The sequence below is a fragment of the Pongo abelii genome, chromosome 5 (assembly GCF_028885655.2).
Source record: "Pongo abelii isolate AG06213 chromosome 5, NHGRI_mPonAbe1-v2.0_pri, whole genome shotgun sequence".
In the NCBI taxonomy this organism is placed as follows: domain Eukaryota; kingdom Metazoa; phylum Chordata; class Mammalia; order Primates; family Hominidae; genus Pongo; species Pongo abelii.
This window is the reverse complement of record NC_071990.2, coordinates 7087247-7109492: the sequence shown is the minus strand read 5'-3', so window position 1 is coordinate 7109492 and position 22246 is coordinate 7087247. Positions and strand designations below refer to the sequence as shown.

The 22246-nt window shown below is 45.2% G+C and overlaps 1 protein-coding gene across 10 annotated transcripts in view; it reads right to left on the bottom strand.

Annotated features, from left to right (window-relative positions):
• The window catches only part of RREB1 (ras responsive element binding protein 1), a 144056-nt gene that overhangs the window by 31664 nt on the left and 90146 nt on the right, over positions 1–22246 (bottom strand). For all 10 annotated transcript variants that reach the window (XM_024248423.3, XM_063725326.1, XM_054557168.2 and 7 more), the window contains 2 exons: positions 8882–9026; positions 8183–8319 (listed from right to left, as the gene is read on the bottom strand). In XM_024248423.3, the coding sequence (XP_024104191.3) occupies positions 8183–8319; positions 8882–9026 (282 nt within the window). The remainder of the gene's footprint in view (positions 1–8182; positions 8320–8881; positions 9027–22246) is intronic.

The following is a 22246-nucleotide window of genomic DNA, read 5'->3' as shown; positions in this document are numbered from 1 at the left end:
CGGCACTGGGTAGGGTGAAGCAGAGAGAAGGGCCTGGGGGTCCCAGTGGAGGAAGACGACTCCCAGGTCATAAGGTAAGCTCTTTCTACATGGCCACTGGTATGTAAAGGCACAGATGGCAGGAAGGTGGCTGCCAACACCAGGGGCTGGGAACCACTATCACAGACAGTCTTTGATATGTGCTTAGAGAAGTGCCTGTGGTTGTCAGTGACTACACAGGCACTGTCACAGCCCTTACTGTCCCTTTTCCAAAAATCAAACAGACAAGCAAAATCCCACAGCACACTGGCTCTGACCCTTGCTGGGCTGGAAAGGGCACAGCGCTAACATGGTCAGAGAAGTCTGACTCCCACACAAGCTGGTGAACTCCACGTTGTCCTGAAGTCACAGAGACCCAACCCGCCAGCCACTGCCTGACCACGTGCCTGAGTCACCAAAGGCAGGAGGTACATAGGGCAAGGGGTGGGACCAACCAGCTCTAACAGGTCAAGAAAATACACTCAGTTGCTAGCTGGGGTTTTGTCCTTTCAATCCTTAAGGGACTTTAATACAACAGATAATGTTCTTATTCACACTCAGATTCACTAAGTCTTAAGAAAACAAAAGTAAATTAAAATTTTATTTTATTTTATTTTTATTTATTTTTGAAACAGCATCTCACTCGGTCAGCCAGGCGGGAGTGCAGTGGCGCAATCTCAGCTCACTGCAACCTCTACTTCCTGATTCATGCGATTCTCGTGCCTCAGCCTCCCCAGTAGCTGGGATTACAGGCCTGAGACACCGTGCCTGGCTTTTTTTTTTTTTTTTGTATTTTAGTAGAGATGGAGTTGCGCCGTGTTGGCCAGACGGGTCTCCAACTCCTCACCTCAAGTGATCCCCTTGCTTCGGCCTCCCAAAGTACTGGGATTACAGACATGAGCCACTGTGAGGCCCTAAAATTTTAAAAAGTCATTGAATTAACGACTGTCTGTGCTACACAGCCTGCCTATTTAGGCAGGGCACAGATATCTGTTCTTCTGACAGCAAATGTCCTTGGAAGAAGACAGGACATCCTTTTTGTTTGTTTGTTTGTTTTTTTAAAAGAAAGTTGCACAATTCTGAGCTGGGATAGAAATGCAGTGTGATAAATATGTAAATATGTTGTTATGCTATGGACATTCTCTAGAGGGAGTAATGGTAAAGAGGCAGCCAAAAATAGATCCAGCAGTTTTGATACCTCACAGCAGAGTTAAGGTACTTATCAGGAATAACTATCACCATTAAAAGCATCAGCCCTGAAAAGGGAATCTGTAATCTGTAGCCAGTAACTGAGCCTAGTACCTAAAATGGGCAGGGTGCATGCCCAGAGGCAAATTTATCAGCAATGTGATTTACAGAAATGGAAAACAAGGACACCAAAAGTCTTTTTTTTTTTTTTTTTTTTAACTTCTTAACCTTGTGGCTAAACAGTTTTGGGATTAGCTCCCCCAGTGCTCACCAACAGTAATATTTTATTCATCTGGCGACCTTAACTCTCCAGAACAAGATGAAAATCTCGAAGTCAACAAGCAAGCCTTAACAGAGTGGCCCAGAGATGAGAAACCACTCAGGTGCTTCCTTGGGGTCTCTTCTCTGTCATGTAACTCCATCCAGTCTACCATTGTGATAGCTGAGGGACAGATATCTGACCTCCTCACGATCAGCAAGAAGGGTGAATTTTTTTTTTTTTAAACTATACTAAGCATATTTTTGAAAGGCTGCATTGGCAAATTTCAAACATCAGGAAACTCACTTCCTTAGAACCCTAGGGTTCCCCCAACAATCTAAAGAAAGTGATGTGTGGTTCTGTTACGTAAAGGTGTCGAGTTCCTTCACGTTTCTAAATATCTGCTTTTCACACAGTGGGATTAAGAAACGTGGGAAGCAAGACTCAAATCAAATTTAAAGAGCCACTCCATTTCCCAATCTTTACAAAAGCGAAACTAGATAAAAACAGCTGTTTATAAAAGTAAAGGACAAATTGCTTTCATGTTCTCTGCCAAGTAAATCGCACCTGGAATTTGACTCCTTTTCAATTCCATTGGAATGGGATAGCCATAGAGTGGCACAACACCTATAACTGTAAATGTTGGAAGGTTTAACATATTTAAAAATTTTAATTTTATATAAAATTTTATATAAAAAAATACATTCTAAATAATAGTATCAGAAGAAAAATTTCATTTAGTATTTGTTACACTCTGAGGATTGTGGATTATCTCCCTTCATCCTCACAACAGCCTTTAAATCTATTTTCCAGATAGGGAAACCAAGTCACCAGTTGCCCGAGGTCACAGAGCTGCCAGGCGGCAGGCTGGGACGGAGCCGGCTGGCTTCATTCCACTCTGCCGGGCTGTGTGTTCAAAGGACAGCTATTTGCAGATGCCCTGGCTCCTTATGTGACCCACACATCCTTAATGCCTGGACACTGGCTCAGCTGGGAGCATTTCCTAATGCTGACACTACCCGCAACCCTCATCAGAAGAACCTGTGAAATACCTGCTGAGAAGCTGCCACTCAGCTTGGCCATTTCCTTCAGATACTGAATTCCTTCCTCATTATTGTGTTTTAATGGAGAGACTGGCATTCCTTCTCAAAAGGGATTTCATGCTTCATTTTTCCTGTTCTGTCTCCAGAGGCCAGAAGGAGTAAATGCAAACAACCTCTCCTCTAGAGTCCCAACCAACTCACACATTCCTCTCTCCTCAGCCCACCCTCCCCTGCCCATCTCAGGGCAGAGAACTGACATCCGACAGCTGCACTAATCTCTCCCAGTTGCTGCGAGCAACAGTGATGGCCCTGTGACAGGGCCCTGGCCAGGCAGCCGTCCCTCCCCATGCCCCAGGAACCCGTCCGGGCTGCACACAGCAACCCAATGCCCCACTCCGACTGTTCAACCAAACCAGCGTGGCGTGAAGCATCGGGCAGAGTCTGAGGGACTTCACAAAGGGTGTGTAGTGGCCACCGAAGCTGGGTGGGCCACTCCTCGCTCTGGGCCTTGGGTGGGGGACAGGGTAGTCCTGACCAAGGCTTCTGTACCTGTCAGGTGAGGGGTGGGGGCAGTCTTCCCCTCCTTGAGGGACCTCTGTTCACAGCCCCCGGAAGTGTTTAAAATCTGTTTCTGCCTGCCCAAGCCTCAGACTCACAGACTCTTCAATACAAGATGCTGACAAATATTTTATCTTTTCCCTGTTTTTAGGATGACATTTGACAAGGGTGGGATCAATACCGGGTATATAAGGAGACTTGGGGTCTCTGTAGGTGGTAGGCGTGCAGTGAAGGGAGATAAACATTCCTTGGAACAGTGGAGAATGCAGGAAAAAGGAGGCATTTCCCTTTGGTGGCCCCACTACTAAGATACAGGAAGGGGGTGGTATCAGCTGCCCTCACTACTCATGGAGCCAAGTTTCCTGCCAGAGCCCCCTTGGGCTCCCTACATACTAATTCCCAACAGAGATTTAATGTCATCACCTTGAACTCAGAGATGACCAGGGTCAATGAAGTACCAGACCCAGTTGGGCCCTGACCCAGAGGAAATTAAGTGAAGCACCACAGCCTCTGATGTAAAATCCCAAGGAGAAGTTTTGCATCCACCAGATCCCTCTGCCTGCTTGGAATCTGAGGGAAATGTGCCCTCCCGGGCCCTGAACTCACCCCTGAACTTTGTTTTATAACCAACCAGCTTGTTTTGTGCCTAGCCCGTACCCTGTCTCAAACATCACTCTTTCCTTCAAGCCTGGGCAAGTGCCTGGCACACGGTACAAACTCAATCATTTGCTGGGTACATTTTAACTGAAATGATGTTAACATTACTTATTACCCGAACTCCTTTCATCAGGGGGCCATCTGAGATTACACAATAACTTTAGCCAAGTTTCACCCTCAGCAGTGGCTGTGCCAACAGAGTGACCATCCAGCTGCTGCCCTTGGGCCTTCACACACAAGACACGGCTCCGCATCAAAGCTGCAGCCCTCCCTGCCACAGGTGGCTCATCTGAAACCTCTCTGTGGGCTGTTAAGCACCTGAAATGTGGCTGGTGTGGTGCAGCCAAGATGGGCTGGGGTCGCATCACACACACCAGATTTCAAAGAGTCAGTACATGGAAGCAAGAATGTGAACCACATCACTCATAATTTTTCTATTGATTATGTGTTGACATTATATTTTGATGATATTGGTATACTCAATGAAGCATTATTCATTTTGTCTCTTTTTATTTTTAAAACATGACTACTAGGGCCAGGCAGGGTGGCTCATGCCTACAATCCCAGCACTTTGGGAGGCTAAGGTGGGCAGATCACTTGAGCCCAAGAGTTCAAGACCAGCCTGGGCAACATAGGGAGACTCTGTCTCTGCAAAAAATACAAAAAAATTAGCTGCATGTGATGGCACATGCCTGTGGTTCCAGCTACTTGGGAGGCTGAGGTGGAAGGATCACTTAAAAGCCTGGGAGGTCAAGGTGCAGTGAGTCATAATCATGTCACTGGACACCAGCCTGGGTGACAGAACGAGATCCTCAAAATGAAACGAAATGAAATGAAATGAAATAAAAAAAATGGCTACTAGAAAATTCCAAGGACACGCGTGGCTCAGATTCTCTTGCTGGCCGGGCTGACCTGGATGCTCCTCCCAGCTGACTTCATTCACAGCAGGGTATGGCCAGTTGCTCAGTTCTATTCTGATGGACATTCAATGCCCAGCAACATCCTCACACAAAGGATGTCCTCTGTGTAGCCGCCTGCTCTCTGAGCACTCCGTCCCTCACCTCCGATTCCAAATGCCAGCTCGCCATAGCCTGACTCCGCTTCCTCCTCTGCCTTCTCTGCCTCATCGGGGGAGCCCTGGGGGAAGGGGGATGACTGACCATTGGTCATATCAGGGTGAAGCTAACACCTGACCCTAAGAGCTGGCATCTCTACAGGCAGCTTTGTGTCTTCCTTTTGTTCTACAACAACACTCATTTGAAACACAGTGGAGTGTAGGGAAATGGAGTCGAGATTTATATGAGTTTGGATTTCCAACACTTTTTATTAAGGAACAATGGGCACTTTGCCAGTGTTGGTGGGGGGTGGAGAAGGGGGACAAGTGCAGGAGAGTGAGAAGGCAACAGCTGTGTTGAGTTACAAACCTTCAGTCTAAGCGGGTACCATCCCACTGTGGTTCTGCTGCCTCTGGGGTTTGAAATGGAGCTGGTGTCTATTTTAGTTCTGGGTTAACAAGCTGTCTCTCCCACTAGCTACTGTCCCAGTTCATCGCCTGGCTAGGCCCCGCTGGCACAGGCTGCCCCAGGCCTCCTCTGATAGCAGGCTATTATGGGGATCGGCAGAGCAGAGAGGAGCAAAGGGACATTAACCATGTTCTGTAATCAACTCTTTTTGGTTTCCAGATGCCAGCCCCACCCCATCTAGCAACAATTATAGATAGAGGCACAGGGCGGGGGTGGCCTGTGTGCCCCCACAAAGGATGCCTGGCAACCTCTCTTCTTACAGGCCACCCCTCAGCCACAGCGGTGGGGCCAGCAAAGTGAGAGCCTGCCCAGAGGGGCCAAGTCCCTGTCAGGCTACAAAACTGTCTAAGCCAACCCCTCACCAAACACAGGGCATTATTAGTAAACAGGTGAGGAAAATCCTCTAGGTCGGCTACCTGGACGTGCAGGACTGAGGGTTCAACTTCACAGCCTGTCTACAGCACCAGCCCTACCATCGTTGTGGATTAATCACCCACCAAATCCTATCCATCCCAACTATGAAAACAATGATGAGCGTCCAGTGCAATGCCCATCTCCAACCTCTGTGCAGAGGAAGCCTGGCCTCTCCCTGGAGCAGGTCCTTGTTCAGAGGATTGCTCCAGGAGAACCTCGTCCCTCACCCAGGTCAGCATTTCAGAAGGGGACACCTGATCTGCCTCTATCGTTGCCACACACCATGCTATGCAGGCTTGGACTGCTCAGAAATCTCTTGTGGGAGCCACATTATTTTTCCTGCAGAACAGAATTATCTAGAAGGGGGTAAATGATAGTTTCTAAGGTGGTATCTGATCACAGAATAAAATATGAAGTGAGATAAAGTATACAGAGGGGCTCAGAGACAGCCTGTATTCACTGCAGCACTGGCTCTGAAGGCTGCTGGGTAGGAACGTGAGCAGGAGCTGGGGCCCCCTGTGCTGTTTCTGCCTCTGCTCATGATTCTCTTTGGGAGGTTCAGCTGGTAATGTCATCTCTGCTCACTCAGGTCCGTGATCTAGAGAACTATTTCAGTATTTGCCACCGACCACAAGCCCACATCCTGGGGATGCTGTGGACACTCCTGAACCTGTGAAGTTTCCCAAATCTCTCAGAACTAGAGGGCCTACACAGGGAGGAGCCATATGCCTTTTCTTGGTAGACAGAATAAAACAACTGTTAAGAGGCAGGCTTTGGGGCTGAGCATGGTGGTTCATGCCTATAATCCCAGCACTTTAGGAGGCCAAGGTGGGGCAGATCACCAGAGGTCAGGAGACAAGCCTGACCAAAATGGTGAAACCCCATCTCTACCAAAAACACAAAAAATTAGCCCGGTGTGGTGGTACACACCTGTAATCCCAGCTACTTGGGAGGCTGAGGCAGGAGAATCACTTGAACCCAGGAGGCAGAGGTTGCAGTGAGCCCAAGATTGCGCCAGTGTACTCCAGCCTGGGCGACAAAGCAAAACTTCTCTCAAAAATAAAATAAATAAAAAAATAAAAATAAGGTTTTAGGAACACAAGGATTATCTGGTCCTGCCCGCTGCAATTTGAAGGATGAGAAAACAGGTTCAGATGTAGCTGGCTGAGGTCCTGTATGAGCAGAGAGAGGAGTGGGGTCTATGCCTGACAACCAGTCTGTGCCCAACCCAATGATCAGGCAATTTCTTGAGACTGGGGAGTTCTGTAAAGACATTTTATAGCACTTCAACTGTTCAGCAGTTTAAATTCTTTGTAAGTTCCTTTTTCCCTCACCAATGGAAAAATGTCAGGCTAATGTGATTAAGGATAATCATATTTGACCTGGCATCAAGTGACTGTACAATTTGGCTTTTCCGTATAACATAAGTCTTCAGCTTGTTCAGACTTTCCCATTCCTAAGTCACAGCTAAACATGTGTCTTCAAGAAGGAAATCTGGTCCATATATCAGGGATTCAGGCAAACAGATGCCCAAATTCCTGCATTCCCAAGCTGTCTTCTAAAACCCAAAGCTGCACGCGTGTATGGCCCTGCTGTGTGCTTGTGACCCTGCAGCTGTGTGTGACTTCCAAGATGGGCTACTTTCAAGTCTCTCAATGACAACAGGGGTTCCTAAGTAGTTCTTTGTTCTTTCCAATGCTTAAAATCTCTGGCAGTTAACATTTTTAAAGTGGCAATTCTCTAGGAATAACTTCCAAATCTATCAACTCATCAAGAATACAGGACTAACGGTTGCCTGATGAGTTATCAGAGAAGGTAGGGAAAGAAAGATGAGTCCCCTGAATTCTTGTGGGAAGTCCTGTCACTACCCATGTTTTCTGCCTGGCAAGGCTGAGGATCAGAAACACTGGAGCTGGGAAGCCCCTACAATTGAAGCTGGATGGCAGAGCAATCACCTATCACTTTTTTATTGAAACATATCAGGCTCCATTTTTGGCCAAGTGTCCTGCACTAAGCAGAACTTTACCTTACTCAAAATGGCTTCTCAGGTTTCTGCACTATCAGGTCCAGCTCAGTTCAAACACTTCTGAGTGCCTACGATGCACCAGTGCTGTGCCAGGGGTATCCAACACGTGGGCTGTCCCTGTTTGGGCCACATATTCATGCATTGCTAATAGTCATTTGAGTTGCAACATCTTTTGCGAAGAAAATCTATCTGTTGTCCAAGAACACCCATGATAGCAGACTCCCCAGTGTTCAGGGGCTCACTGGTGACTACTCAAGGGGCTTTGCTGAGAGAAAGAAGGCACAGTGAACCATGTGAACACCCTGTGGATACAGCCACCCTCTGACAACTCTCAGCCAACTTCTTCCCCACAACAATACTTTCTTAACTGCCTCCCTAATGTTGTTGTGCCCAAGTTCAATCACTGGAGCCCAGTGTGGAGTAACGGGACTTAAGAACATTGTCACATGCCAGGAGAAACAGGAATGAACAAGGTCTAGTTCACCCTTTCTCCTACCTTAGTGGGTTATCTGAATGGGTCTCCATGTGGGTCTCCAGTCCATACTTGCAAACAAACTCCTTGAAACATACTGGGCAGTGAAAGACTTCATCAGCTTTCTTCTCCGAGTCACCTGACTGCCCGTCTTCTACCATCTGAGGGAAAAGGAAAAAAGTGAAGTCACGAAGGTCTCCCACATGGGATGGCTTCAGAAGAGAGGCCAATGCTAAATTCAGAGATTTACAATAATAAAAGGCAAGGGTTGCATTATCCAATTCTGATTATTAAGGACCTGACCATTCATTCATTCACACAACAAATACTCCCGGAACGCTACCATCCATCCATCCACCCACCCACCCACCCACCCACCTGACAAGTACTTATGCAGCACCTGGTATCTGCCAGGCACTGGTAATAAAAAAGTGAGGACAAAAGAGTCCCGAATGCTTATGAAGCTTGAGCTTTAGCTAGAAAAAACAGGTAGAAAGCATGGAAACATTGTAAAAGCTCTTCATCTCCGGGCTCAGCAGAGGGGCTCAAGAGGAAATGCACACTGGTACTCTTTTCTTAGACACTTTACAGAAACAGTATGGGAAAACACAGGTTAAGAGCTTAGGATGGATGTCAAGTCTCCACACTGAGAAAATAAAGATTAGTGGTATTTCTGACAGAAGTCCCGTGAGCAGGTGAATCTGCTCTGGGAGCCAAGAGGACCTTTTTAGCTGGTGCTGGGTCTTCTCTCTCTGACTCGGCATCGTGACTCAGTTTCCTCTTGGAGGACAATCGCCTACGTTTCAGAGGAGATGGAGGGGCTGTGGCTGTGGCACTGTTAGGGTCCTTCTCATGGATCTTCATATGTCTGAGAAGAAAACACACACACAAAATGTGATCTAACAAATAAGTCAGTTCATTTATATTTTATATAAATATATGTAAAATTTATATATAAATATATATAAAATATATATAATTTTATATAAATATTTATATTTATAAAATATAAATATTTTATATTTAGGCACTGGTACTTAAATTTTCTTTAGTTAAGAGATATGAGGTATAATTTATACAGTGACTTCTATCTTTTTAAAACTCTATAATCTCCTTGAACCTCTCTTAAAGCTCTTACAAGTGCTGTCCAAAAGTGTTGCTTAATGTCTTGCTGTTCACTGGAAGACATTCATGAACTTAACTGGCATTAACAAGATGAAACAAACTATCTGGTGACCTGTTCCACTCACGCAGGCAAAAAGTACTATTTTAGGACATGGAATTCTACAGAATAAAGAATTCCCAGACACCTAAACTGTTCCACTATTTCATAAACTAAGTGATAATGCTATCCTTGCCCCCAAGAACCCACTGCCCATCTATCTGTTGTACACATCTCTCTTTTCTGCTTTGGAAGCATTTTGGTGGTCAAATTTGAGACATGCTAACAGAGCAAACGTCCAGAGTGCTTAAGACCTGAAAGCAGTTCCCTGTTGTTCGTAGTATTATGTGGATTTATAGATCACAAGAGTTAACTCGGACAGTGGAACGAAAAAGTTACATGTGGTAACTCTAATAATCTACAGGACTAGGCTACCCATATAGTATTACATAAAATATGTGCCTGTCTATTCCAAAAAGAGAGTCTTCTGGGTTATTCAACTTAAGTGACCTTACTTTATTGAGTTCTAAAACAAACATTCTAACAACAAGGTCCCAAGATATACAGGAAGCGAATGACATTAAAAATGAATAGTGAGTTTTAATTTCCTAATTTTGCACCATAAAAATGATTTAGTTTTGCCAATGACAATCATCATCACCCTCATCATGTAACTGTGGTTGACCTGTGCCAGATTTAGGACCATAGCCACAGCTTTTTATGAATAACTATTTTATAGGATTATCTTGTTTGAGAAATTCTCAGGAGTAGAGAAAGACAGGAAAATTTTCATGAGCTATCCTGCCACCCTTCTGAAAAGAAGTTCTGCTCTCTTTTTAGCTGTACCATCCTTTTTTGTTGTTGTTGAGATGGAGTCTTGCTGTCGCCCAGGCTGGAGTGCAGTGGCGTGGTACTGGCTCTCAGGAGGGCATGGCTGCAGTCAGCTATGATCATGTCATTGCACTCTAGCCTGGGAGACAGAGTGAGAACCGGTCTTTAAAAAAAAAAAGGAAAGAAATAGAATAATAATAAAGAATCACAGACAACCATTATTTAGTTCTTGGCCTCCTAAAGCCTTGTGAAAGTTAATGGGAACAAATAGCTTTGTTCTAAGCACCTCTATTCCAAAGTGATTATGATTTGAGGACATCATCCCTCAATATCAGCATTAAGAGCAAAAAAGAAAGGCTGGCAAGTTTTTCACACTCCAATTTTAGAAATGCTCATTTTGAAGAAAGCATCTAAGAGTTCAGAAAGTATGAGAGATGTAAACTAGCATCAAACCTGCCCTTTCAATAAATTACTCAAAATTAATTTTAATTAACAAAATCCACACCCTTTTCTACAGTTGATATGAGAATATTAGAAATTAGAGGTTGACAACTGTAAACAGTTCATGAGCCCATTTCAAGCTATATCTTTTGAATCATATGACACAATATTTATAGAAATACAAAATGATAATTATTTTGTTCTTGGGATTTATGAAAGAAGCTGTTTTCATAAAGGAGGGACTGGGGCCAACACTTAGTGAGGGCCTAGTAGGAACCTTAGACAGATCATTATTTCCATTTTGCAGATGTGGCAGCTGAGGTGCAGGGAGGCCAACCTGCCCATAGCCTCAGAGCTTGAGCCGACTTATGTGCGCCGACTCTGAGCTCATGCTCTTCCCCCAACCCCAACCTATCTCCCAAGACCACGCCAGTCAGTTAACTCCGTTCTGGATCACCAGCTGGAATCTTAGGGATATAACCTGAACCTGGACACTTCCTCTCTGCTGGACTGTGGCCCAAGGTGGCACAGTTACTACCAAAGTGAAGGGGGTGAGGAACCCACAGCTCAGGCATAGAACATTCCCACCTCCAGTTTTGCTCAAGGACGGCAGAGCCTCTGTCCTAGTCTGGAAAACCGGGGCTGCCCTTGAACTGCATCACTCCTAGAAGTGGCAGAGTGACCAAAGCAGGCCAAGGCAGTCTGACAGACAGCGGCTCACTCCAGTTCTCCCACTGAGCCCTGGAGCCCCAGGTGCAAAAGCAGAAGCATTGCTCCATTCCAGGGTGAAATCCCCAGCTGCTGGGTACAACATGGGAAGTTCTTGCTTTGTCCTTCCAGCTGCTTGATGAGCAAAAGCTGCCTTGACAACCTCAATTCAGCCCACGGGTGAACTGCAGGACTGGAGGGGTCCGGCCAGGTCTGACGATGGATTTGATGTTGTAGTGAGAGATTCTCCCCACTGCTCTGACCCCTGCTCTGCTTCCCTAGCCTCCAACAACAGGAGTGGCAAATTGAGCTGTTCATTTCCTCCCAAAAGCTCACAGGAAGTGGAGCCAGGATCATCATGATGAGACACTAAGGACCCCTTCCCCTCAAGCTGTGGCCAAAACAAATTAGGGGTGGTGGGAAAGCGAGTATTCTAATCCTTAGAAGGTTTGGGTCTTTCTCTCGGGGTTCATTTCAAGGGCTAATTTGTGTAATTTCCATGCATCCTGAAAGTCAATAAATGACAAGGAGCCCAAGAACTGGACGGGAGCTGGGATGGGATTCAGCCCTCTACTCTGCATAGAAAGTCCCTCTTCACAGCAGACTGGAGGCATCACCATTTAGTTCTGCTTGGACACTTCCACCAACAAGGACTTCTCCATTTTCACTGGCTGTTGTAATTGTTAAAACCATCTCCCTCACATTGAGTCAGAAATTCTGTCTATCTGTCCTCAAGGGAGATGCTGTGTTATAGCATCAGTCCATGTTCTCATCTGCGTGGCAGCTCTTCAAATAGTGTAAGAGGACTACTGCGTTTCTGTAATGTGTTCTCTTTTAAAAAGCGAACAGCCCCCCTCAAGCTCTGCTTGCAAGTCTGTGGAATTATACTGGTCCTAAGTAACCCTGGAATGCTCTCCAGTGTACAGGTATCCTTCATGATACCTGGATCATGCTGGATCCAGATGCAAATTCCAGTCTGGATGTGATCTGACAGCTCAGGGCGCATGGCTGGCACTATGACCTCCAGAAACTACATAAAAGGGAGCCTGGGTGGGTTCTATTGGGTGTGTTTATACCCTCAGTTCCTACCAAGTTTGTTGTCAATCACGATCCCCACGATTCCTTCATTTACTGCTATCAAACCACATCTCCTCCATTCTGCACCTGAGCAGTGCATCTTTTCACCTTCCAGATTGGCGAGGGTGAGAAGGTCTTACATTAACAATACGCGGGGTTGGTGTGGTTCAGAAGACTGGTACTCTCCCATTGTTGGTGAGAGTAGAAATGAGTGACCGCCTTTCTGCAAAGTGGCTGAGCACTAGAGATATGAATTTTAAATATGTATGCTCTTTGCCTCAGTAATTCTACTTCTAGAAATCTGTCTTAAGGTCTAATAACTGAACAAATGTGCAAAGATCCATATACGAGGATTCATGTTTCAATGGATACATTGCACAAACACTAGCAATGGCAGGAATTCCTACCAGCTGGTCTTAGTATCTTAAGCTGGCCACTCTGCTCTTCCTCTTGCTCTCTTATTTTCCATTTTCTATCCAGCAGCCAGACTGAGCATCTAAAACACAGGACCAATCATACCACTCCCCTGCTTAAATTCCTCTGACAGTCCCATTCTTAGAATTAAAATAAATCTGGCTTCCACCTATTTGCTAGACTTCAATAGTGGAGCACCCTGCCCTCTTCCATCCCAAAGCCCTTTCAGACAGACTAGCCCCTGTGGGTCCCTCAAATGCATCCAACTAGTTCCCGCCTCTGGGACTCAGGTGCTTGCTGCTTCTGCCTAGAAAACTGCACCCCAGACCTTCCCAAGCCTGGCTCCTGCCGTCCAGGTTTCATGCCACGCGCCTCTCCTGCAAAGCCTTCCCTGAGGCCCCACACCCCACTTGTGCAGATGCTCTTACGCCCACAATTCAGTGTTCCTTCCTCCACAGCACACAGCAGTAGCTGAAGATATCACGTATTTTACTCGTCTGACTGTCCCCTCACCCTCAATTGAAAGTTAAGTTCTATTACAGCAAGAACCTGGTCTGTGTTGTTCTCTGCACGAGCCCTGGTGGCACATAGGTGTTGGTCAGTAAGTATCTGCTAAATTGCTGGATGGAAGAACAAACAAATAAGTATTTGTGGAATTCCTGAATGGACAAATGAAGGAGGGAAGGAATGAAGTATATGTAGAAAATGTTTGCTTCACTCAGAGTATTACTATGACATACGCTCTCAGGTTCCAGGACATCTTATAACTTGCCTTGCTAGAACTTGGTGTGAGCAAACATGACACGAGACTGTGAACAGTGACACACTGAAGGGACTTCAATTGAAAACACTCCAACAATGAACACTGAGGACACGTGTTAATCTTTTCTTATTGGAATTCATATATTTGTTCATTCGAAACAATACCTACACTCATTGTAGACAGAGGTTAATATAAAATCCAAGTATAGTTCTGCCTTTCCATAAAATTCTGTAATTTTCTTTTGGAAGCATGACACTTTAATAGTAGGAATCCTGCCGCACTGTGGTCTAAGGAAGGAATTTTATCAGAACTTTTGGAGTCAAGAGAAGTTGTATCCTATTCATAACACCCAAAGAGGCTTTTACAGTGATGAACAAACACAAATATAGCAGAAGTTTTTTAAACTTGGAAAAAAAAAACCCAAATCTGAGCACTTTTTGGCACAACTGGAGCCTACTTTGAATCTAGGAGTAGACGCTGATTTTCAACTTAAATGGCTTTTCTCCCACAAGTGTAATCATTTGCTTCTAAAATTTGAGATGGTCCATTTTAGCAGGGTAGGTTGTCTGTAAGAATATTGAAAACATCAGAGTTAAACCAGAGTACACCCTGTGCAAGGGCTGAAGGCTGGTCAATAACTCCAGGGAGACAGACCAATCCCTAAAAGCTGACCCTCCCTGCCTCCCTGAATGTTCTCCTTTCCAGTTCCAAATACAGGAACTTTCTGCTGACCTTCCTTAGGCATGGAAGTCATTAGATTTGGGAATGGGGTAAAGCTCTTAGCTATTCAAGCACTGGCTTGCTCTGAGCAACAATCAGGAATCTAGGTGGAAAGATGGTGTGTAGACAGAGACCATGTGATGCAATGAAGCTTTTGGGTGGTCTCTGAGCAGTGATACATTTGAGATGTGTGATCTCTGTTCTGCCACCTAGTAACTATGGAGACTCCAGAGAATCTTGGGCTCCCTCAGCTTCAATTTCCACACTGGTAAAATGAGGACAATCCTGTCAGTCTCCTAGAACACCAGTGTTCACTCTGTAGGCTTCTGACCAGCAGCATGGGCACCACCTGGGAGCTTCATGCAAATAAAACCCCCCGAGTCCCATCCCAGGCCTGCAGACTGGTAGGCGCTGGGTCAGGGCCCAGCAGTCTGGCTTGCACAAGCCCTGCAGGTAATACTGAAGCCTGCTTAAGTGTGAGAACCATGGGATCACAGTGAACTTCTCCGGCTCTCTCTCTGCACCGTTTGCAGGTTCGGTCAACCATTTGACCAGGACGCTGACATTTTTTGGATACCAGCATTAAACATCTCCCAGACTCATCTTCCAATATACCAGCAGTCTCTCCATCAGTTTACCAGGCATAAATGCTTAACCAAAAAGTTGGGAAATTTAACATTCTTAAAATTCTTTTGGGGGCAAAATCCTTTGGGAAACTCTCAACAAGTTTAAATGTGATCCAAACCAAAGATTACTTAGTCATAGCTGCCCTCACAGCAGGTCTCAGACATTCTTCAAGCTCCCCGTATGTAATTTGCATGTGAAGGTTAAACCTCAGGAGAAATCTAGACACTTCCAGTATTTGCTAACTTTTCAGTCTCAATTTCCTCCTAGGACTGTTAATGGAGGAGCCGACTTACTTGATACTCTGAGTGAATGGTACCATAAGGAAAGTCACTCCGTCAGGACACAGGACGCTGTATATAAAGCACACACAGCATGGCCCAGGACCTGCCAAGCTGGAGGCAACAGGTTCAAACAGGGTCTGGCAGCCCGGTTATAGAGACATCCCCATCTGTACCTGGTGCTCATTTCTTTTTGCCCAACAAAGCCTTGTGATAAACAAAGAGGGAATGAATAAGATTAAGAACCTCCACAGCCACACAACCTACATTTCTGGCCAAAGTACGATTCTAGAAAGATATGTGTATGTTTTCCTAACAAATGCCTAGGAGTTCAGTGTGGAGGGCTGTGGATGATGCTTGTAATGCCAGTCAAGTTCTATGCAAGCAAACGGGGGATGGAGAGCAGACACAGAGTGGGAGGGGGCGGGGGGAGGACAGCAAGGCAGCAACTGAGCAATTCCTGGTGTGGCCCCACCTGTAAAGTACAGAGGCACCTTCTAGTAATTCAGGTGTTGTTTGGGTTCAGTCATGCTTGTCTGGAAGGCAGGTCACACCAGCTGTCCCAGGGTGTGGAGGAAGGTTAGACAATGCGTAAGCACCTGTGCTGACCCCCAAAGCCAGCCCTTAGAAAAATCTAAAGTCAGCCTGGCATGAAGTGTAAACCCGCAGTCTGTAGGCTCGCTGTGGGAATGCCGTCAGCCAGGCAGCTCCCAGGGCTCGCAGGATGCTCCCGGTGAAATGCACTGGACACTGCAGCCACCACCACTGGCCAGTTAGATCCCACAGTCTCTGATGTAGGCAACGTGGCCCATGGAGGCCACGACAAAGTCAAGTTTTGCGGCTGATACCGAGGTTTATTCCTACTGCCTCCATTCTGGGAGGTGTCTATAAAGACCACATGCTCCACAGTATGGATGTCCTCTACAAGCCTGCAATACTAGGCAATACGTCCCCAGAATAGAGAACGTCTCTCATCTGTTGACTGTAGCATAGTATTCCAAGGGAGCCAGTGTAAGGACAAAGTTAAATTTTATCAGAAGTTAAGGAATCTTAACTTGAAGTCCAGGTATACCAGGGGTTCATTTTCATGTTCCTTATAAGCAAACGCTTTGGTGGACTCTCAATCTCCACTGATCATCAGCCCAGAGCTTCTCTCCAACCCCAGGCATGCGGTCACGGTTCTCCAGGCTGGACCACCATTTTTGCTCTCCTACCTCAGGTTCCTTGGCAGTATTTGGAGACAGCAGTTCCTTTTCTATCTTGGTCCTGGGTAAAGACCCTTCTGCATTCTTGGTACAGATACTTCCTTAATGATGCATCGAGCTAGAGTTATAATACCTGAAGAATATGTATTCTTTTCTTTTTGGAAATAGAATCTTGCTGCACCACCCAGGCTAGAGTGCAGTGGTGCAATCCTAGCTCAGTGCAACCTCAAACTCCTGGGCCAAGGGTCGAGGGATGACATTCTCTTGCTAATGAATGTCTACTTAGAAAACTGAGGGCCCTTCTCTGCTGCCTCTACAGCTCCTTCCTCCTCTCCTGACTTTCAGATCCAGTAGAGGGTAGGGAGGTGTTGGCAGTCAGTCCACATGAACCAGCACTAACCTTTAAAAAATCTTTTACTCTAGACATGATTCCTAACTACTCTACCCTTGAATCAGTAATATCCTACATCCTCCTGTGCTTGTCTTTTTTCCTTGCCTGCTTATGTTTTGCTAAAATAAATTTTCATGTTATTTGGTCCCCATACCTATTTACAAAATCCACAAAAATACATAGTAATATGTCCATACAAAGTCAGACATTCTTAAAAACAAACAAAAGATCTCAGAAGTTGGATGAATTGATGTTTCTCTCACCCAAAGAGAACTCTCATTAACACAGAGCTACAATCGGCCGGCTAGGACTTCCTGGGTGAGTCCAGAGACATCAGTGGAAGGCTCCCATTTCCCACAGACAGGCCTTAGATACCTCAGGGCAGCTGCTGTTGTTGTCATGGCCTCTTCTTCTTCCCCAGGCTAACCTCCCTCGGCTTCCTCAACATTTACATGCAGCCTGGGGTCCAAATCCCCACACCCATGGCTGGCCTCTCCCAGCAGGGACACTGAATATCCCCATATTACAGTCTGAGGTGATGGTGCCCCAACTGAAGTCATCATTCCCAAAGTGACCTCAAGAGCCCAGAGCTGTCCCCTCTGAGGGAAGCCATTGCCGGCCACCAGAGACCAGCTTCCCAGGGCAATGGCTAAAATCATACACACCAATCCCCACACCTAAGCTTCGTAGGAGGAGGGAAGTGCCGAAGTCACAGGGGCCCTTTTCTACTTCAGCTTGAAGGGAGATCACTTGAGCTGTCTTCAAGAAGGCAGGACCTAGTTACTTACTCACTTTCTGTGCAGGAGGAAGAGATGACTATCTTCATGATAGGACAGTGCTAAGTCACTGCTACTCCTCAGCCAGTTCCAAAAGAGGAACAAGAAATGCACGGGCGGGGCCATCCCAGATGGTCTGCCACGCGCTCACAAGGAAAGTGGAAGGTGCCGTGGGCGAGTGCAAGAAGCAGCGTAGTGAAAAAGGAAAGCCACCCACTCTGGGGATGTTGTGTTATATTACTTAGGGGCCACTGAGAAACTGCTGGCAAGGAAAGAGGAACCAAGATTGGAGAGAGAATGAATATAAATGAATCCAAAGAGAAATGTCACCTCCCAAGACCAGCCAGGCGACAGAGCCCTTCTGTATGACCAAGGCTGTTTATAGCCACTTTTATCTAAAACGGATGGACACGGTGCACACATGGCTTCTGTTCTCCAGAGATGTCGAGGGAGGAATAGTACACCATCTACCAACAGAAACCGGAGAGGAGGGCCCCGGAAGAACCTGCAGCATCGCAGACCTCAGTTTTCCCACCCATAAACTTGGAACAGCAGTTCTCTTGAGCAAGCTGGGTTATATAAGCATGAAGAGGAAGAATTAAATGCTGACACCACAGGACCAATGAACCCATTATGCAACTGAATCTCCGGTTTAAGGAAATACAAAATCTGTCTCCACTGAAGGCCAACAACCTTTCCATTAAGCATCCCAGAGCCCCAAGAGAAGCTGAGGATGGCCCACAGGCACACAGACATGCCAAAGGTGAGATGAGGATCCATGTCATGAATACACAGGCTAAGACTTCAGTGCTTCCTGTTCATGTTTCAGTGGGGAGGGTGGGATGGGGGTTGGGGGGGGACAATGTTGCCACTAATCACCTTCCTTAACACATCAGAAAAAGGTTGACAGTGAGTGGGCACGCTTCGGTGTTTGCTAGCACCAGCTTGTTCAGCCCGAACAGGTCGGACAGGTTGGATATTTAAACAAAGGCGGAAAAATGTAAGGTATAAAGCCCTGTGAAGTGCTACGGTGGAAATGCTGCCAGCTCCCTGCAGGTTTCATTTTGTGATCTAATGCTGGAAGTCAGGCTCCCTCTTGACTTTGCTACTTTTGTGTTATGAAACTAAACTGGACACACACTCAGGACCTGTTCAAAGTTCTCAGTGCATCAGATGAGGGGCATGGTGGGAGAGGACACCGGGGCATGTTGCATTCCGGAGCAGAGGCCAGCTCCCTGCTCCTCATCCTACCCCCAGCAAGCCCATCCCTAACCTTCCCTAACCTAATTTCTCACTCTCACCACTGCCTGCTGTTCAAGTGTGGGCAAGCATGATGTTCCAGATTCTGCTGCCATCCACCAGTTTTACCCAGTAAGACTGAGCTGCTGAAGTGCCTCAACAAGATATGTCAAAAATACTGTACTGCTTGTATTAAAGATAAAATTTATTTTGCATTTCCTTTCCAAAAAACAAACTAACAACACCAACTCTGCTAAAACAGAAGAAAACTTAAGTTATAAATATTAGCATCCAGTTGGCCAAATGATAAAAAACTAATTATGAACCAGATCATAAATTTGAGAACCAGTGATAGGATGAAAAAGGCTTGATTCTTGCTTAACATGTCCACTGAGGGGACAGTGTCCACTTGAGTGTCCACTTGGACAGTTTTATGATTGTTATGCTCTTTGGCATAACTGAACTTGAACTTCGTCAGTTCAATTCAGAGAGAAATTCTAGATCAAGAGTAAGCAACAGCCACAAGAGGTTTTTCAAATATTTCTTCAGAAATATAAAATAGGTCAGGCATGGTGGCTCACGCCTATAATCCCAGCACTTTGGGAGGCTGAGGTGGTCGGATCACCTGAGGTCAGGAGTTTGAGACCAGCCTGGCCAACAAGGTGAAACCCCATCTCTACTAAAAATACAAAATTAGCTGGGTATGGTGGCGCATGCCTGTAATCCCAGCTACTCGGGAGGCTGAGGCAGGATAATTGCTTGAACACAGGAGGCAGAGATTGCGCCACTGCACTCCAGCCTGGGCGACAAGAGTGAAACCCCATCTCAAAAAAAAAAAAAAAAAATATATATATATATATATACACACACACACACACACACACATATATACACACATACATACATATATATACACACATATATATATAAAATAAGCTGTGCTGATTGTTAAAGGGTATTAGAAAAGAAAAAAAACAAGCACAAAGTAAAAGGGAAAAATGTTTTGAGGAAGGTCAAGTCTAGCAAACAAAAAACAGGCTACACAAGAGACTGTTAATTAAAATTGGCCAACTTTTAGCTTTGATAATTTTCTTACACTTTTTATCTAATTTGAAGAATAAAATTCAGTGACAGATCACACTTGCCTACCCTTTTTCTCAGAGGATAATGGCAGCTTTTGATTATTCACAGATTTCTAAAATGCAAAGTAAAAATTCTGGAAAGAACCACAGAATCTCATCTAATAGTATTAATGCAAATCCACACTAAAAAAGTGTAAAGACAGGCCAGGCATGGTGGAGTGTGCCTGTAGTCCCAGCTAGTCGGGAGGGTAAGGTGGGAGGATCGCTTGAACCTGGGAGGTTGAGGTTGCAGTGAGCTATGATGGCGCCACGGCACTCCACTCTGGGAGACAGAGTGAGACCCCGTCTCAAAACAAAACAAAACAAAAAATCACACACACAAAAAAAACTCAAGCACACACACATATATGTAAACATCATAGAACAAGCAATCAAAAAAAAAAAAAAAAAAAAAAGGCAAGTGCTCAAGTAATAAGGATTTGCACAACTTGGCCATGGAAATTCAGCACATGATACACAGCTACTGTTACACAGCATTGTTACCAGGTTCTTGAGTCCTTAGAATGCAGTCTATGTTGCCCCAATTGTTAAGAAGCTGGGAGTCTATTTTCTCACTTTAGTAAATCCATCTGCTGAACTAGTATGCAAAAGGAACTGCTGGGTTAAATATCTTAAGGGAGAAGAGAAAGGAAAGCCTTGAACTACAATTTGTTGAGCACCTAACGTGAGCCAGAGGCTTGAGTATATGTTACAGCATTTAATCCTTCTAACAGATTTTGTGAGTAAACGTTACCCCCACTAAAGATGAAGAAATTGAGGCTTCTGACCATTCCAGGGAGTATCCTTTATCAGCCCTGGCCCGAAAAGTTAGACGGAGCTATCAGAGGACTCAGAAGCACCAAAGAAAATGTCGCCCTTCTTTAAACCACCACTGAAGTATAAAAATAAAAGCACCCAGCTTTCAAATCCAGCCAAAAAAAATGTAAAGAAAGGCTAAATTTGTTTAATCAATCAATAAGCTTATGTGGTGAAAGCTTAATAATGCTATTGGGAGGAACTGGTAGCCCAGACATTCTGCTGCAATAAACAGATTTGTAAATATCCGCTCTTTTTCTCCATGTCTTATCTAGTGGAAAATCTCCACTCTGGAGGGAAGATTATGGGCCTCTTACCAAGGTGCACTCTCAAGAGTGAAAAGCATATTAAGTGGAATGATCATGGAATGGGATATTACACTTACATATTTTTTTAATCTCGTCAAAAAGAGAAGTTTCAGCCCTTCTTAAAGAAAAGCTTTCTAAATTGTACCAGAAGTATGTCTATTTTAGTGTTCAGAGTACTAACATATGCTGCAAACTACTTTGATACCCAAGTATTATCATAATGAAACTACAGTACCAAATATTCACGAAATGCCTAACATATATAAGGAGATATATACAGTTCATACAGCTATGCTGACTACGTATATCCCATTAAAATCACATTTGCATGAACCCCTCAACAGTCTTTGCACAGAACATTTATGTCCTTCTAAGTGGAGTTAAATGTGTTAAGATCTCTGAGCATCCCTGAAGGACATTTGCTTTTGATTTGTCTTTCCCCCTTAAGATTTTCTTTTCCATAGAAGTATTTCAAGGGAAACAAAACATTCACACAGTCCGGGGCAGGGTGACCCACAGATTTTTATCCTACAAATAAATATATAATTTATTCCCATGTGAACCGTCCTGATACTTTCCTTCCTGCAGAAGAATATGTCAAGAGGGACAGGGACCTGATGATTACGAGATTAATTTTAAGATGGGACTGACTGAACCTTTGAGTGGTCACCTCCACCCTTGAGAAGCAGCAAGCGCCAGAACGACCTACAGGGTGTCCTCAGAAACTTGATACGACCATGATGGAAGTTCACAGGACCCTTCCTCTTGCGGGGAACTGAGGGTAAAGAAGTGACTGTCCCCTGCTTTCAGAGACACTGTGCTACCTCTGCTCCTTCTCTCATTTAATACTGGCCACCTGTTCCAGATACCCAAGTGCAGTTGTGTGCCAAGGGCTGGCTTAGCCTAAGCATCTGAGAGTAGTATGCTAAATTCAGAGCCTTCGTGGTCTCATTTGTCATGGAGCAGGTCACATTTCTGTGCAGCTAATATTTTCTTCAAGCATAATAGGAACATATAAGCCTTCTGTTCCTGAAGCCTATCCTGATGTCCAGGGGCATCATCAGGGCCTATGTCTCCCATACTTGGCAATAGAAAAAATTGTGCCTATGGCCACAGGAAAAAAGCCTGCAACGAAACAACTAGATGATGTTCCAAGGATTTCCCTTCTTCATCTTCACCCTTCTTTTGGAGGCAAAGTCTCGCTTTGTTGC